At 40.1% G+C, this 13842-nt stretch overlaps 4 protein-coding genes and 1 long non-coding RNA gene across 5 annotated transcripts; all 5 read left to right on the top strand.

Moving 5' to 3' along the window:
* Nucleotides 1–149: 149 nt before the first annotated feature.
* Nucleotides 150–2363, top strand: LOC145696957 (uncharacterized). The gene is made up of 6 exons (XM_081774080.1): nucleotides 150–935; nucleotides 981–1265; nucleotides 1306–1594; nucleotides 1635–1894; nucleotides 1939–2147; nucleotides 2188–2363. Exons 1-6 carry the CDS (start codon nucleotides 150–152, stop codon nucleotides 2315–2317), a joined length of 1959 nt encoding a protein of 652 aa, XP_081630206.1. The 3' UTR covers nucleotides 2318–2363.
* A 1093-nt stretch (nucleotides 2364–3456) lies between these two features.
* Nucleotides 3457–4677, top strand: LOC145700027 (uncharacterized). The gene is made up of 3 exons (XR_014134133.1): nucleotides 3457–3518; nucleotides 4140–4229; nucleotides 4462–4677. It is a non-coding gene; the product is annotated as an uncharacterized LOC145700027 (long non-coding RNA).
* Nucleotides 4678–4777: 100 nt separating this feature from the next.
* Nucleotides 4778–9211, top strand: LOC145696374 (neural cell adhesion molecule L1-like). Its single transcript, XM_081773397.1, is given in 11 exon segments — nucleotides 4778–5574; nucleotides 5619–6619; nucleotides 6622–7176; nucleotides 7218–7607; nucleotides 7801–7886; nucleotides 7932–8023; nucleotides 8070–8189; nucleotides 8348–8429; nucleotides 8768–8880; nucleotides 8954–9002; nucleotides 9047–9211. Coding segments are annotated over 11 exon segments (3309 nt in total). The 5' UTR covers nucleotides 4778–4823; the 3' UTR covers nucleotides 9117–9211.
* Nucleotides 9212–10685: 1474 nt separating this feature from the next.
* Nucleotides 10686–11337, top strand: LOC145697742 (aquaporin-9-like). The gene is made up of 3 exons (XM_081774954.1): nucleotides 10686–10695; nucleotides 10771–11101; nucleotides 11145–11337. The coding sequence occupies exons 1-3, from the start codon at nucleotides 10686–10688 to the stop codon at nucleotides 11335–11337; spliced, it is 534 nt and encodes a 177-aa protein (XP_081631080.1).
* Nucleotides 11338–11390: 53 nt separating this feature from the next.
* Nucleotides 11391–11930, top strand: LOC145696373 (aquaporin-9-like). The gene is made up of 4 exons (XM_081773396.1): nucleotides 11391–11470; nucleotides 11514–11663; nucleotides 11708–11800; nucleotides 11844–11930. Exons 2-4 carry the CDS (start codon nucleotides 11591–11593, stop codon nucleotides 11921–11923), a joined length of 246 nt encoding a protein of 81 aa, XP_081629522.1. The 5' UTR covers nucleotides 11391–11470; nucleotides 11514–11590; the 3' UTR covers nucleotides 11924–11930.
* Nucleotides 11931–13842: the final 1912 nt, after the last annotated feature.

Genomic DNA, 13842 nt, shown 5'->3' with positions numbered 1-13842 from the left:
TTCGACATCGTTTTCAATCTTATTACAAAGCAAGTTTTCAAGAAATAAATTGACGTCTGTATCATGAAGTGAGCCCTATTTGTTTAATTGGCGCAACAAACTTGTAATTTTTCAATTCCATTTCTTACTCTCAGAAAGCCTTTTTGAAAATGAGACGATTAAATTTTTTCGGGCTTCTGGCATGCGTTCAGGGCTCTGCAACCTTTACCGAAACATTCAAATGTGTTAGCGAAACTTATGGGAAATTCGGAGACCTGAATCTTGGAACTTTCGAGGAAAAGACATGCGAGGAGATTTTGTCTGCTTCAGAAACAGAAACGCCCGAAACCATTTTTAGCGGCTGTGTCGTTGCTCATCCAGATGGTAGTGATGGAAATCCATATACTGCTATTGAAGAGATAACTTGTACTGTCGAAAATGCTGTGACAATTTCTTCTTGTCCAGCTTCTCCTTTTGGCTGTTCTGATGGTAAAGCTGATGATGCTGATCTTATCACATCTTGTGTTTATGAATGCTCCGGAAAATTACTTTCTGAATTTTCCTGTCCAAATTCTCATCAAAACCCAATCGATGCGGCTGAAACTGTCACAGACACCATTTTTTGCTTCGATGCCCCTTTTAATGGCTGCAACAAAAAAATCATCGATAGCAATACCACCAATCAGATTTCACACACATGCCAGACGCCTTCTTGCGGATATAAATCGGGCGAAGAGTATACCTTGACTTTCGACGGATCTTCAATAGTAAATACATACACGAAAACTGGAGATGGAGACGCTTTGGATGAATTTGGATGCACAGGCGGTTTTACAAGCTCAGGATGCTCTTGCACGGATCCGTCGGGGAAAGTTGCAACAATGACATGCTCAGCAGCCTCATACACAAATGAATGTGCAGATATTGAGCAATGTGTCAAGAATACTTGTTACGAGGTTAAGACGTGTTTAATGATCTAAATTTTATTATTCTCTTTGTAGGGTAAACCAATTCTCGATTATAAGCAAGACAATTGCAAAGTTTCAAATGATGGATATGGATTTTGTGAAAGAGAGAAAATCGCCCAGCTTCCATGTGGTGCAAGAACTCATACATGTGATAAGAAAACTAATAATGAAATCGTCACATATCAGTGTGAATGTGCTGTTGCGGATTCTGATGAATGTCTGACGATTCCCGGAGCAAAGTGGGAAACTGAAGCAAGAAGAAGTCTTAAAGCAGGAGAAAAATGTCTGATCAAAAATCTCCCTGTTGAGAAGGAAATGGTAAAATTTTTATTATAACAAGATAAAATATTTTTTTGAGGATACATGCACAAAAACCTGCTTTGATCGGCTCTTCGAAGTTAAAGAATGCAAAAATACTGGTGGCGAGTTTGTTGCCCAATATTGGCAGTGCTTTGATGAATTTACCATTGTCAAAGACGAGACAAAATCGGATTCGGAATATTTTAAATTAGCAGAAGCTCAAGGTTCTTACTCTGATATTGTTGGCGAAGGATGCACTGAAGATAATAAATGTGAAAATGGAAATTGTATTTGCAATGATGATTTAAATGAAATAGCAAAATCTCATTGCGGAAACAATCATTATGGTAGATATAAGATTTTTGATCGTGACTAACAATTATTTAGTTCTCGAGAAACAAACTTCAGTTTTAAGTGATGAGGAAACAGACCAAACGCCAGAGTACAAATCTCTTGAATATCAATGTTTGTCGTTCAGCACAACAAAAAATTCATATGATGTTATTGCAAAAGAACCAACAGATACGCACTCATGCGAAAAATTGGAGCCCCCAAAACCCAATGAAACAGTCAAATGCCCCGATGAATGCACCGCCGAAAAGGATGAAACTAAAGAGCGCTTCTTTGAATGCAGTTGTGAAACACGGGTATTTCCTAAAATAACATTTTTGATAATTATTTCCCTTATAAGTGCTCCTATGGATGCGGAAACGACAAATATAAGGGAGTTTTCGATGAGAAAATTTTTGGAAAGGATTTTGATGAGGAAACATCACCAATTGTTTATGATGATTATACTTGTGAGAAAGACAACCTTGTCATGATTATCTGCACCTCTATTTTTGTTCCTCTTGGCGTTTTTGGAATCGCAGGAGGCGTTTATTTCTTTTTCTTCTATGAGTAAGAAGGTTTTATTCTATCATTTCTAATGCTTTTGTAGATCAAGCGAAGTTGCCCCAGTTGAGACTGACAATGAGCTTGGAAGTAGCTCTGACAAGACTGAAATCAAGGAAGACGACAAGACCGAAAACCAGTCTGAGATTCAAGAAACAACTGAAGAAACAAACTGATTTCTTCGTGAATTTTCCAATAAAGGCAATTTATATTTTTCCATAATCTTGATCTTTTCACTTTATCAGCAGGTAGGTTAAGCATTAAAAATCACTTCAACAAGAACAAAGAGCATATTTGCAGTCGGGCGCAGCAGGGTTGAGTTTTCGGTAGCCTGGGTGGAGCAGCGAAAAATCGATAAAATAAAGAAGCGATAGATGACGCGATGCAACTGCGTGGACAAGTTACAGACTCTCCGAGATAAATCGACCTACAGATTTTTTGACCCAAGATAAGAGCTTTTTTCGATAAAGAAAAAATAAAGGTATTTAAAAATAAGATAGCCTCCTTACAATTTTAAAGTTGAATTAAAGAGAACACGCCTTTTGCTTCCGAGAAAATTCCAAGACCCATGATTTCTTTTTGGTTTCATTCCGTCAAAATTAAAAATTTAATCCGATTTGCGTCGCATTGTCGAAAAATAACTTGGCAGTCTAGCGTCGCCTCCTCCGAGTCCCTTAGGGACCCATTTCGTGTTCGGACCTAACTTGATTTTATTTTTGGTGATCATCCTTTTTCTGTATTTGTAAGAGAGGTCGTAGTTCACTATCGAAAATTGCAAAATAAGAGCTAATGCACTCTGGATCGATAATTTAGTCGGTATTACTCTAGTGATCAATCAACCGCCGCCGACCGGGCTTGCCTTAGGGTCGTAAACTCCTGCATAATGAACGCCTCTTACTGTTCATTTTTGTCTCGTTAACAAAAAAGGGATCATTTCATTTTTTTCAGAGAATAACGAAAAACAGCAAAACAAAGAAAAAAAGAGAAAAAAAGAGAAGATGAAATGGAAAATTTGGACATTTTGGATGATCGCAAAAATAGAGGCGCTAAAAATGGAAGATCTGCCGGAATGGGTAGCGAAACCGCCGAAGATTGAGAGAATTCCCGGAAGAGTTTTTCCCATGGTTCAAGGCATAGGTTCTTTTTTGATAAGATTCTGTTGGGAAACTTGTTCTAATTTCATCTTTAAAAATAGGGCGTAAGATTGATCCCGCCTTAAAAATTTACAAGTTAATCAAGATCGAAGCGAATTATTAAGGCGTGCCTTAATCTCCAGTAATGACAAGCTGTCAATTTTAATTATTAATATTGAGAACCTTGAACCAGGAAGACCACTTATCCTCCCATGTGAACACAGTGCCAGCTCTCAGGAATGGCGTTGAAGAACTGATGACAGTTATCCTTATTGTCATCCCTTTTTGATGTTTTGGGCCATTCAGATTTTAATCATAATCGAGCTTGATTAAAATTTGCAAAAAAGGTTGCTCAGCTCAAAAATTGATTACCGATTAGTTTAACTTTAAATATTAACCCGTCATCAAACAGGCGGGCCGCAAATAAGTTATTTAAGTTATAACCCGTGGGGAAATTTAAATATCACTTAGCCAAGGGAAGAAATCAATAAAATTCTGAAAACAAAAATTCAAAATTTGCAAATTTGCAAATTTGAATTGCCGGCGGAAAATCACGTGCCTCGCTGCGCTGATAAATCAATGGCCGTGCGCAATAACGCGTCGCATATGTGTTCTGGCGTAAATGAGCAATTTTCATGCATTTTTAATCTCTAAATCCGCTCGCCTGCCAATTTCTGTCCAGCTATCGGGCTCGATACCTATCAAAGAAAGTACAACTCGGGCGGGTTTTTGGTTTATTCATGTAATAAGTGCACTCATTGGTCCGGATAACTTGATTTTTGGATACTTTTCAAGGGTTAATTAAGATTTTATTTGCATATCCAATTTATAATTGAAATTCTCGACGCCAAAAAATAGGGAAAAGAAGTGAGCTGGACAAAGGACGGATCCTCGGTGGCAGAAGACGGAAGCTTCAGCATCGATCGGAACGGGTCTTTAAACATCGCGAGTCAAGGTGAGCCGCTTCGGTGCAATTTATCATTCACCCATGTCACCCGGCACATCTGCCCATGTCAAACCAATGCCAAGGGAAGACGCTTTCTTGCCCTTGATGGCTTTTTGTTTTCAATTTATCCCTCGCTCTGGTGATTTTGAGCTCGTGGATTATTGAAATTCGATGACTACTATTGAAGTCGAAAAAGCTTTCTTTTCAAAAATGTCAAATTTTCCCACTCATCCGTATTTAGATTTCTACACTGTCTCATATGACCCCGAAGCCCCCGGTCGACTTGGCGGCGATTACATCTGCACAGTCAAGAACGACTACGGATCCGATTTTGGCGAACCCATTCGAGTCAAGCTCCCATTCCGCAAAACCGGGCAAACAGCTCCACAAAAGCGCCTCACTGTTGAACTTGGCGACTCGCTCAATATTAATTGCAATGCACCCCTTCCATCTGGTTCTGAAGGAACTGGGCTCATAAAAATCTAATAAGGGTTCTTCAGTTGACGGGATCCTTATTACTTGTTAATCGCTTTCTTTTTGAGCCAAGTCATAGTCATCCGAGTCTGGAATTATGGCAACTTCTCCACAATCCCTGTTCGTGCAATGCGACGATTAACAGCTCTCAACCATGGAGATATCCTGTTCTTCTCCAACATGATCTCAAAAGACAACGATTTGAGCATCCGATGCATGGGCCACGATCCTCAATTTCCCGAGAACTTCTACGCCGGGGACAGTTACTACATCAGCGTCACTGGGGATCCAAAAAACATTCGAAATCGCGCGCCGAAGATTTTTGCAAACAACGACGAAAAGAGAGTATCTCGAAGCATCAAAATCGGCGCATCAATGAGGCTCGAGTGCGGTTCTTCCGGACAACCGACTCCCGATATTCAGTGGAAGTACATGAAAGATGGAAAAGAGCAGCAATTTCCATCGGGAATGGAGTTCTTGGAGAGAAACTCCTCCCTTGTCGTTGAATCCGTTACGACTGAAATGGGCGGAACTTATAGATGTCTAGCGAAAAACAAAGCCGGGCTGGATGTAAAAGACTTCGAAATGTCAATCAAAGAAGCGCCCAATTTTGTCAAAACTCCTCAGGACCGAATCGTCTATCCGCAGCGAGACAACAAAGTCGACCTCGAGTGTCAAATATCAGGAAACCCGATGCCCTCGATCAAATGGAAGAAAAATGGAGAAGAGCTCAGATCTGAAGATGGAGAAATAACAGTTTCTGGAACCACAAGTGTATTATCAGTAAAAGCAGCTAAACAGACCGATTCGGCGACGTATCAATGCGAGGCGGAAAACTCAATTGGAAACATTGCAACAGCTGTGAGAGTTCTTATCATTGGTAAGAATAGAAAAAAATACCCTCATCTTTCATCAAAAATTCAGAACAAGCCCCTCGACTCTCATCGGACTCAAGCTCATCCTCCTCCCGTCAAACTGTCTATGTCGTGGAGGGCCGTCAATTGACAATGGACTGCTCCTTATTCGGCTTTCCAGAACCCGAATTCTCCTGGAACAATGCGCCAAGTTCATGTGCTGGAAAGAAAATTTGCATTGTTGAAAATGTTAAAAATGTTCTCGACTACAGTTGTACCGGGAAAAATGACCTTGGGTCGGGAGAAATTTATTTCAACGTCAAAAAGCTCAAAAGCTCGTCGATTTCCATTCGCAAAAAGATTTCAATCAACAAGGGCGATAAGCTCGAACTCAAGCCAAAAATTGACACAGACAGTCAAATCAGCGATTACGTAATCACCTGGACAAAGAAAGGTTCAACCCTTGCCAGCCGAAGCGGATACAAACCTCAAAGCAATTATGTCATCAACAGAACTGACTTTGCCGACAGAGGAGAATATACAGTCAGAATCAAAACACAATATGACGAGGCAGAAGGAACAGTTGAAGTCGTCGTCCAAGGAGCGCCAGAACCGCCGATGAATATCAATGTCAAAAATATTGACAAAGGGGTGGAAGTTTCTCTCGAACCAGGATTCAATAATTATGCGGAAATCAATAAATATACCGTGGAGTTTGCGAAAATTGCGGAAGATGGAAAGACTTTGAGAAACTGGGAAAAGATGAAGGAGGAAAAGCATAAAGGCAGCGAGATGAAGAAACAAAAATATTTATCTCAAGCGGGCTCGTCCCTTTCACCCTTTATGAAGTCAGAGTCAAAGCGCACAACCCTGTCGGCTCTTCCTCCCCTTCAATGCCCGATGACGCCGGCTCAAGTCAAATTCGGACAAAGCCGAAACCGCCAAGCATCAACCCAACCTTCAATCTCCCATCGCAACAGGCCCCAAAAGAGCTCATTATCAAGTGGAATGCCATTCCTCCTGAAAACTACAACGGCCCTGATTTTCAATATGTTCTCGAATACTGCGCCCAGCCAAATCCAGATAATTGCGAAATTTGCGAAAATGGGCTGAGTTGGAAAACGGAGACTTTTGCTTCCCCAAATTTGGAGTTTGCCATCTCTGGTGTCTCAAAACCATATCAGCGGTACAGTCTCAGAATTCGCAGTAAAAACAGCGAGGGAGTCGGACCCCGGCCGCAGTGCCAATTTTTCTTTTCTGGCGAAGATCTTCCTTCCTCCGCTCCAACTGGACTTTCTGTCGATTCCAGAGGAAAAACGTTCTTGGAGCTCAAATGGAACGCTCTCCAACAATCAAAGGCCAATGGAAAAATCGTCGAATACATCGTCAAATACAAAGAATCCGACGATGATGAAAACAACATGGTCGGGTCGGAAAATGAAGTCAGAGCCAAATCAGAGAGTCTGAGGTTGGACAACTTGAAGCCAGCGAAGAAATATCGGATGAAAGTTGCTGCTGTCAATAGCGCTGGAGTCGGGCCGTTTTCGAATTTTGTTGACAAAGAGACCTTGGAAGATAGACCAGGGCCGCCAGTGGATTTGCAGGTCATGTCGGTTTGGCCAGACAAGGTAAAACTCTTGGTTCTATAATCGAAATTAATAATTTTCAGGTAAATATTGTCTGGAAACAGCCAAAAAATCCAAATGGCCAAATAACCGCATACATCTACCAAGCCGATGGTCTCCCAATCGACAATCCTGGCAGTCAAAATTATCATACCGTCGCTCAGGAATCAGCTGGATACAGCAAGTCAAGAATGGACGTAGCAAACTTGAAGCCAAATCATAAATATGACATCAAACTATATGCCAAAACAAGCGCTGGGCAAGGCGAGGTTCCTGGCGTTATTTCAGTTTCAACCATTTCGATCGCTGAGGCCCGCCCAACTGCTCCTACAGATGTATCCATAGCCCAAACCACTGGCGGAGTCAACATCACATGGTCTTACGAAGAAAACGAGCAGACTCCCTACATCAAGCCAAACAACTACACGATTCTGGTAAGCGTTAAAGCATAAGCAAGAGTTGGAAGTTGCAACTTAATTAAAAATTGCCGGTGGCAATCGATGCGAAAGTCGTTTTTGCGGCTAATGATGGCTTTTTTGCTTAGAACTCTGTGCATAAAAAAGGAGATCTGTCAAAGCGAAAATCAGAATTATCGGCAGAAAATAAATAAAATCATCTTTCTTTCAGTATCGAAATCGGAATTCGGACCAAGGAGTTGGCTGGAGCAAAGAGACAGTGACCCATCGAAAACGACCTGGTTTCCTTTTAGACGGGTAAGATTCAAATTTTTTACAAAAAACATGACAGGGAAATTTTAGGCTTCCACCAGGAGAAAACTACACTCTTGTCATAATGGCTTCGAATAAATATGGAAACTCTGAAAACACTACTGCTGAGTTCTCTACTGAAGGTATGAGTTTAGGTCTTTAGCAATGAGATTTCTAAAATTTTTTAAGATGGACCGAATCTTGAAACAAACTTGTGGTTTGTTGCAGTCCTCGTCGGTACCGGTGGGACTCTGCTTTTGATCATCATTGTCTGCTTTGTCCAGCATAATAAGTCAGGAAAATATCCAGGTACGAGATCGTTTGAACCGACAAGGAGTCCAGAAATATGAAATGTCTTTATTGTCGATAAATTATCGACGATAATGCGCAATTTTTTTTAATAGATATAATAAACTTCGTTTTTATGGTATTTTCTGAAAATTTTTTCGAATAGCTCATATATTCAGTGCAAACAAAGCAAGAACTCATCATCGACGACCCTGAACAAAACATCGAAGACCGGAACCTCCTCCATCCTCATTCTCCTCGGTAACTCCCTTTTTATCAAATCTTCTTGACAAAAATCAGCTTCGGGCGCTACCGGGCCAACAACAAGGACTTACCAATGATTTACTCGAATCGCGTAAGCCGCAGTAATTCTCAAACCGAGTCTGCGCGCGATTACAGGTTTATTTTTCCGTAGAAGCCAAAAGACTTCTTTTGGGCTAGAACTCTAACCATTCGCACAACTTGAAGATGTAGACAAAATCTAGAATATGGAGCACCTTTTCAGCATTTTAACACGCTTTAACTTTTGTAGTCAAAGTCAAAGTCAAAATTCTAAACAATTTTTCAGCGGAAGAAATTTTCTTATCAAAAAATTTTAGCTCTGATAAGAACTCAGCGGGATATGGAAACAGCGAATTGAGAAAAGTATCTTCGGAGTCGGATTCAATCACGGGATTTGGTGCGGAAGGTGGTGTTACAAGACATTATACAGGTACTCTTCAAGAATCGTGTTTTTTCATGAAGAAAAACTTTGAAAAGAGACTTTTTTAACATTTTCTTCTAAGAAAATGGCTCCTTTATTGGTCTATATGGCCGCGAAAGCAATAGGGAAAGGTAAAGCATCTTTTTAAAAACCATCTTTCATCAAAAAATTTCAGCGAAAAAAGCGAAATAAGTCCGCATTCCGACACCGTAGCAGATTTGAAAACCTTCGGAAAATCGCGCTAGATTTTCAAGAAAAAATATTCCTCCACCGTCACTGACCTCATACCTGCGATTCTTCACGATTTCAACTTTTCATTTGTCCGAATTCTGTTAATAAATAAATTAAATTCTCATCATTTTATTCGGAAAGATAAGAGTGTCTTATGCATAACGTTGGAGTGGAGTGACGGATGTGTAGCTTCCGACGCCGATGTAATCGTGAATTGAGCCTTTTTCCGTGGTTTTCCTTGTGTTTAATTTAATTGAATTTTGCAAGGTGAAAAACCCGTTGGCATAAGGATCGACGGTTATTTTAATGCAACGGGCGATCAGGGCGATGTTGAAAACAAAGAGGATCGCAACAAGGGTCTGAAAATTTTATTTGTCTCTTTATCAGCTTAGATCGCCGTGAATTCGGAACTTACATATGCCAAACATTCCTCGAAGTTGAGATCCCAGCAGCTTAAAATTTCAAGAATGCGGGGTTTAAAAAACTTGCTCACCTAAAATCGTAAGGCCCGTCCAATGTCATGTTCAGACAAGGATTGATGTCGAGTTCGGATGTTTCCGGAAGAAAGGATTTTCGACAACTAAACAACCTTAGAGTCAGAGATCTAAGCTTTAGTCTCTTACATAAATTGAAGATCTCTTTCAAAATTTTGAAAATTCGTCATTTTGGTAGAAAAAAAAATAATTTTATTTTTTGACAGAAATGATAATTTTCTTTTTCTTCTCCAGCAAATCTTCTCGAAAAGAAGAAGACATGGACAGCACCTCGAATTCGTATCCACAAGCTGCTCTGATGATAAGAAACATGAGATAGGACGAGATGCACAGAAGCCCAAGCACTGTCAAATACAGAAGATACCAGAGCGACTGAATCAATAGATATAAAAATACAAGAAAACTAGTCTTACTATCGGATCATCATCTTGCGGCCACATTTACTCTCAACTAAAGTTTTGAAAAATGAAGAATTCGCGGAGATCAACATCCATTAGCAGCATTGATTTTTGATGATTTAAACAGCGGTCAGAATTTTTGAAGCGCACTTTATCAAGCTAAAATGATAGAAAAAAGTGTCGTTCTTCGTTTTTTCTTGAGAAGAAAATGCCAAGTTAGGGCTTCTTCTTCTCAATCGTTGACGAGAAGACTAGAAGAATGAGGTGTCATAACAAGCGCGATTAATGAAAATAAAATGCAGCTGGTGTTGATATCTCCTCGGGCTGCTGAGCTCGAAGTCCGTTAAAGGATAAGGGCAATCTGTTTATGTCTTGGTATGTAACGCTTGTCGCACCCGCTCGGTCAATCAATGTTACGCCGTTCCATGGCGTCATCTTTTGCGCTCCCGCACTTGCTCAATTATTGTTAGTTTTCGAACAAAAACGAAGGTTGAACTTAAAATATGCCAATATGGGAGAGGAGCTATTCGCATTTTTTTATTTGCTTTTTGAATTCCACGCTGCATACCATTTATTTCATGCCAGTATTTGGCTCCACTTTCGAATGCACTTTACAAAATAATAAACTTGATGACCTCAATTCTCTATGCCGGGAATATTTCCGTCCAAATTTCATTTTATTCTAGAGAAGATGTCATTTGGTAAAATTTTTCTTATAGAAAATTTTTTATTCTTGGAACTCGAAGAAAGGTTGAAATCTTGATGATTATTTCTAGAGGCGCTGATCAAACAAAAATGCCGAATCTCAAATCCGATGATCCGCATCTGTCTTGCTGAATTCTTCGGCACCTTCATCCTTTGCCTCGTCGGAAACGGAGCTGTCCACGAAGGCGCTTACAAAGAGACAGGAATTTTCGCCGTCTGCTTCGCCTACGGTTTGGCCGTGGCTTTCGGAATCTACGCCTCTGCCGGTGTTTCTGGAGGACATGTGAATCCAGCAGTGACGATTGCGATGGCGACGTTGGGGAGACTCGGAAAAACAGCGGGAGAAAATGCCGTTATGTTTCTCCTTTATTCGATTTCGCAGATCATGGGGGCGTTTTTGAGGTAAGATTCTATTAAAAATTTGGTATCTAAATAACCGTTCAAGTTGTTTCTTCGTTTACGGTGCATACAAGGCCGAGGAAGAGTATTTGACCTCGAACAAGAATCTTTCTTCGCATGATTTGACCGGATTTTACGCTACTTGGCCGACGGGAGATTTCGAGATTTCAGCTGGAAATCTTTTCTTTGACCAGGTTATTGGTACTTGGATCCTTATTACAGGACCGGCTCTCTTCTGACATAAAAATACAAATAATTCCATCTCGACAAAAAAAGAACCGCTCAAAGTCATCTTCAGCGTCACTGACAACCGAAATGCCAATCCTGGTGGAGCTGCCCCACTTCTTATTGGCCTAGCTGCTTGTACAATCGGTAGGAGCTCTCAAAGATCTTTCTATACAGTCAATATTCCTAGGTTTGTCATACGGAGCAAATGGTGGTGGAGCCATCAATCCTGCCCGAGATCTTGGCCCACGACTTTTCTCACTGATCATGTACGGAACCGAAGCTATCGCAGGTTCTGGGCACTTTTTCTGGATTCCACTTGTTGCTCCTCTTGTTGGAGGTAAAAATGATGCGTAAATAAGGATTTCTTAAATTCAAATCTAGGCGTTATTGGTTCCCTTTGCTACTTATTTGTCATTTCTGCTCACTGGCCGGAAGAAGAGGAAAATGAAGAGGAGTACCAAAAAGTCAGCGATGGTGTGAGTTTCGGTCCGATTTTCTGTTTTCAAACCGGTTTTAGGACCAGTTGTAAACGAAGAAAACATCAACGTAGAAATGATCCGCACTACTTCTGAAATTCAACGACAAGAGTTCTACTAAATCTTGGCAATTTCCTTTTCAATAAAATATATGATGATGAATGTTTGTTTTATTTATTCGTACAGCATAAAAAGTATTAGTCCAAGCTCTTTACTTTTACGCTAGAATTAAATACGTTCAAAATTGCATATTTCCGAGAAAGAATCTATGATCGCAAAATTGTTGGTTCAAAATTTAAGTTATTGGGTTTTTGAATTTGTGTACATAACAGATGTCATATCTTATTCCACCAAAAATGGCTTCTGTCTTGGTCACGTGAGGGCTTTTGAATTGGCTTCGGACAGTTAAAAGACTGGTTTTTAACGGATTTTGGGCTTCTCCCGAATTCCGGGCGGATTTGTAGTTGATTTGAAGTTTTTGAATTTTCACTCACGTGACTTGACAGGACTAAAATTGATGAAAAATGACATCGGCAGAAAAATGCCCTCGTGAGTTTGCTTCTTGTCTCAGTTTTCAAAGAAAAAGTCCGGCAAATGGATAACCAGATTTTCTATCTGCCATTTTATTGGACGATTGAATTCCAAAGGGTTAATTTTATTCAACCCTTTGTTAAAAAAAGAAAGACGAAATTGAAAATGAAAGAAATTGCTTCAGCCTTTTCTGAAGCAACGGGTTCAAGTTCAAAATTAAATTTATTTCTCTTATCAGTAAAAATTGAGCTGATAAGGGCGCCATCTTGACTTGTAAAATTTTAAATCTCGAAATAATTTTTTCAAGGCGCGAAAATTTTTTGTTGAACTTTTCTGAACCCGAAAAAGAAAAAAAATGCGAGAAAAAATATTTACAGGAAAAGGGTTTTTTTACGAACCATCAAGTGAAAAACGGGGAAACACGGATTGAGTTGGCCCACTCCGCACGTGGGGCTAAGGCACAGAAGGTGTCAAGCCGAGAGTCAATAGATGCAAGGGACCACGCCGCCGATGCGAACTCCTGCAGAGTCCAGTTCGGGGCCAAGTTTGGAGCAAGTCTCGGTGTGAGACCTTGAGTAAACAGAATCAAGGGTCACATTGAGCCCGAGATTAGGATCAAGCTCATCCTCGGATCAGCCCTAAAAATGAAGATATAGATGACCGAAAAATAGAATTTGATGAAACTACGCCCAATAGGGTAATCAGGGGCGTAGAATCCGAATCTTTGATCGAAAAAGACTTTTAATGACAAATAAGCCACGGGCAGTAATCTTTAGAACAATTACTGCCCTTAATTTCTGAAAGTATTTCCTAGTTCCGGAGAGGCTCATTTCTTATGAGAGCAGTATTTGTTGTAAAGATTACTGCCCTTGGTTATCTAGTATTTTCTGGATCCTGAGCGTCATTTTTTGAAGTTCTTTTATTAAATCTTTTCCTTAATTAGTTATTTGTTCTATCAGCTGCTTGATAAAAGTTTGTCAATCTTAATTGCTTCCGATTTGAAAATTAAAAAGACAGTTGCGACATATAACTTGCAGCTAAAGACTCAAACAGAAGGCAGAAAAAGGGCAGTAATTGTTGTAAAGATTCCTGCCCTTGGCTCATTTGACATTAAAAGTCTTTTTCGACCAAAGATTCGGATTCTACGCCCCTGATTACCGTCTATGGCGTAGTTTCATCAAATTTTATTTTTGGTCGTCTTTATCTTCACTTTAAGGTCTTATCCGGAGATGAGCTTGATCCTGATCTCGCGCTCAATGTGACCTTTGATTCTGTTTACTGAAGGTGAAAAACCCGTTGGCATAAGGATCGACGGTTATTTTAATGCAACGGGCGATCAGGGCGATGTTGAAAACAAAGAGGATCGCAACAAGGGTCTGAAAATTTTATTTGTCTCTTTATCAGCTTAGATCGCCGTGAATTCGGAACTTACATATGCCAAACATTCCTCGAAGTTGAGATCCCAGCAGCTTAAAATTTCAAGAATGCGGGGTTTAAAAAACTTGCTCA

The sequence above is a fragment of the Oikopleura dioica genome, chromosome 2 (assembly GCF_907165135.1).
Source record: "Oikopleura dioica chromosome 2, OKI2018_I68_1.0, whole genome shotgun sequence".
Lineage (NCBI taxonomy): Eukaryota > Metazoa > Chordata > Appendicularia > Copelata > Oikopleuridae > Oikopleura > Oikopleura dioica.
The sequence above is the reverse complement of the archived record's forward strand: the minus strand, read 5'-3'. Positions and strand labels throughout refer to the sequence as shown.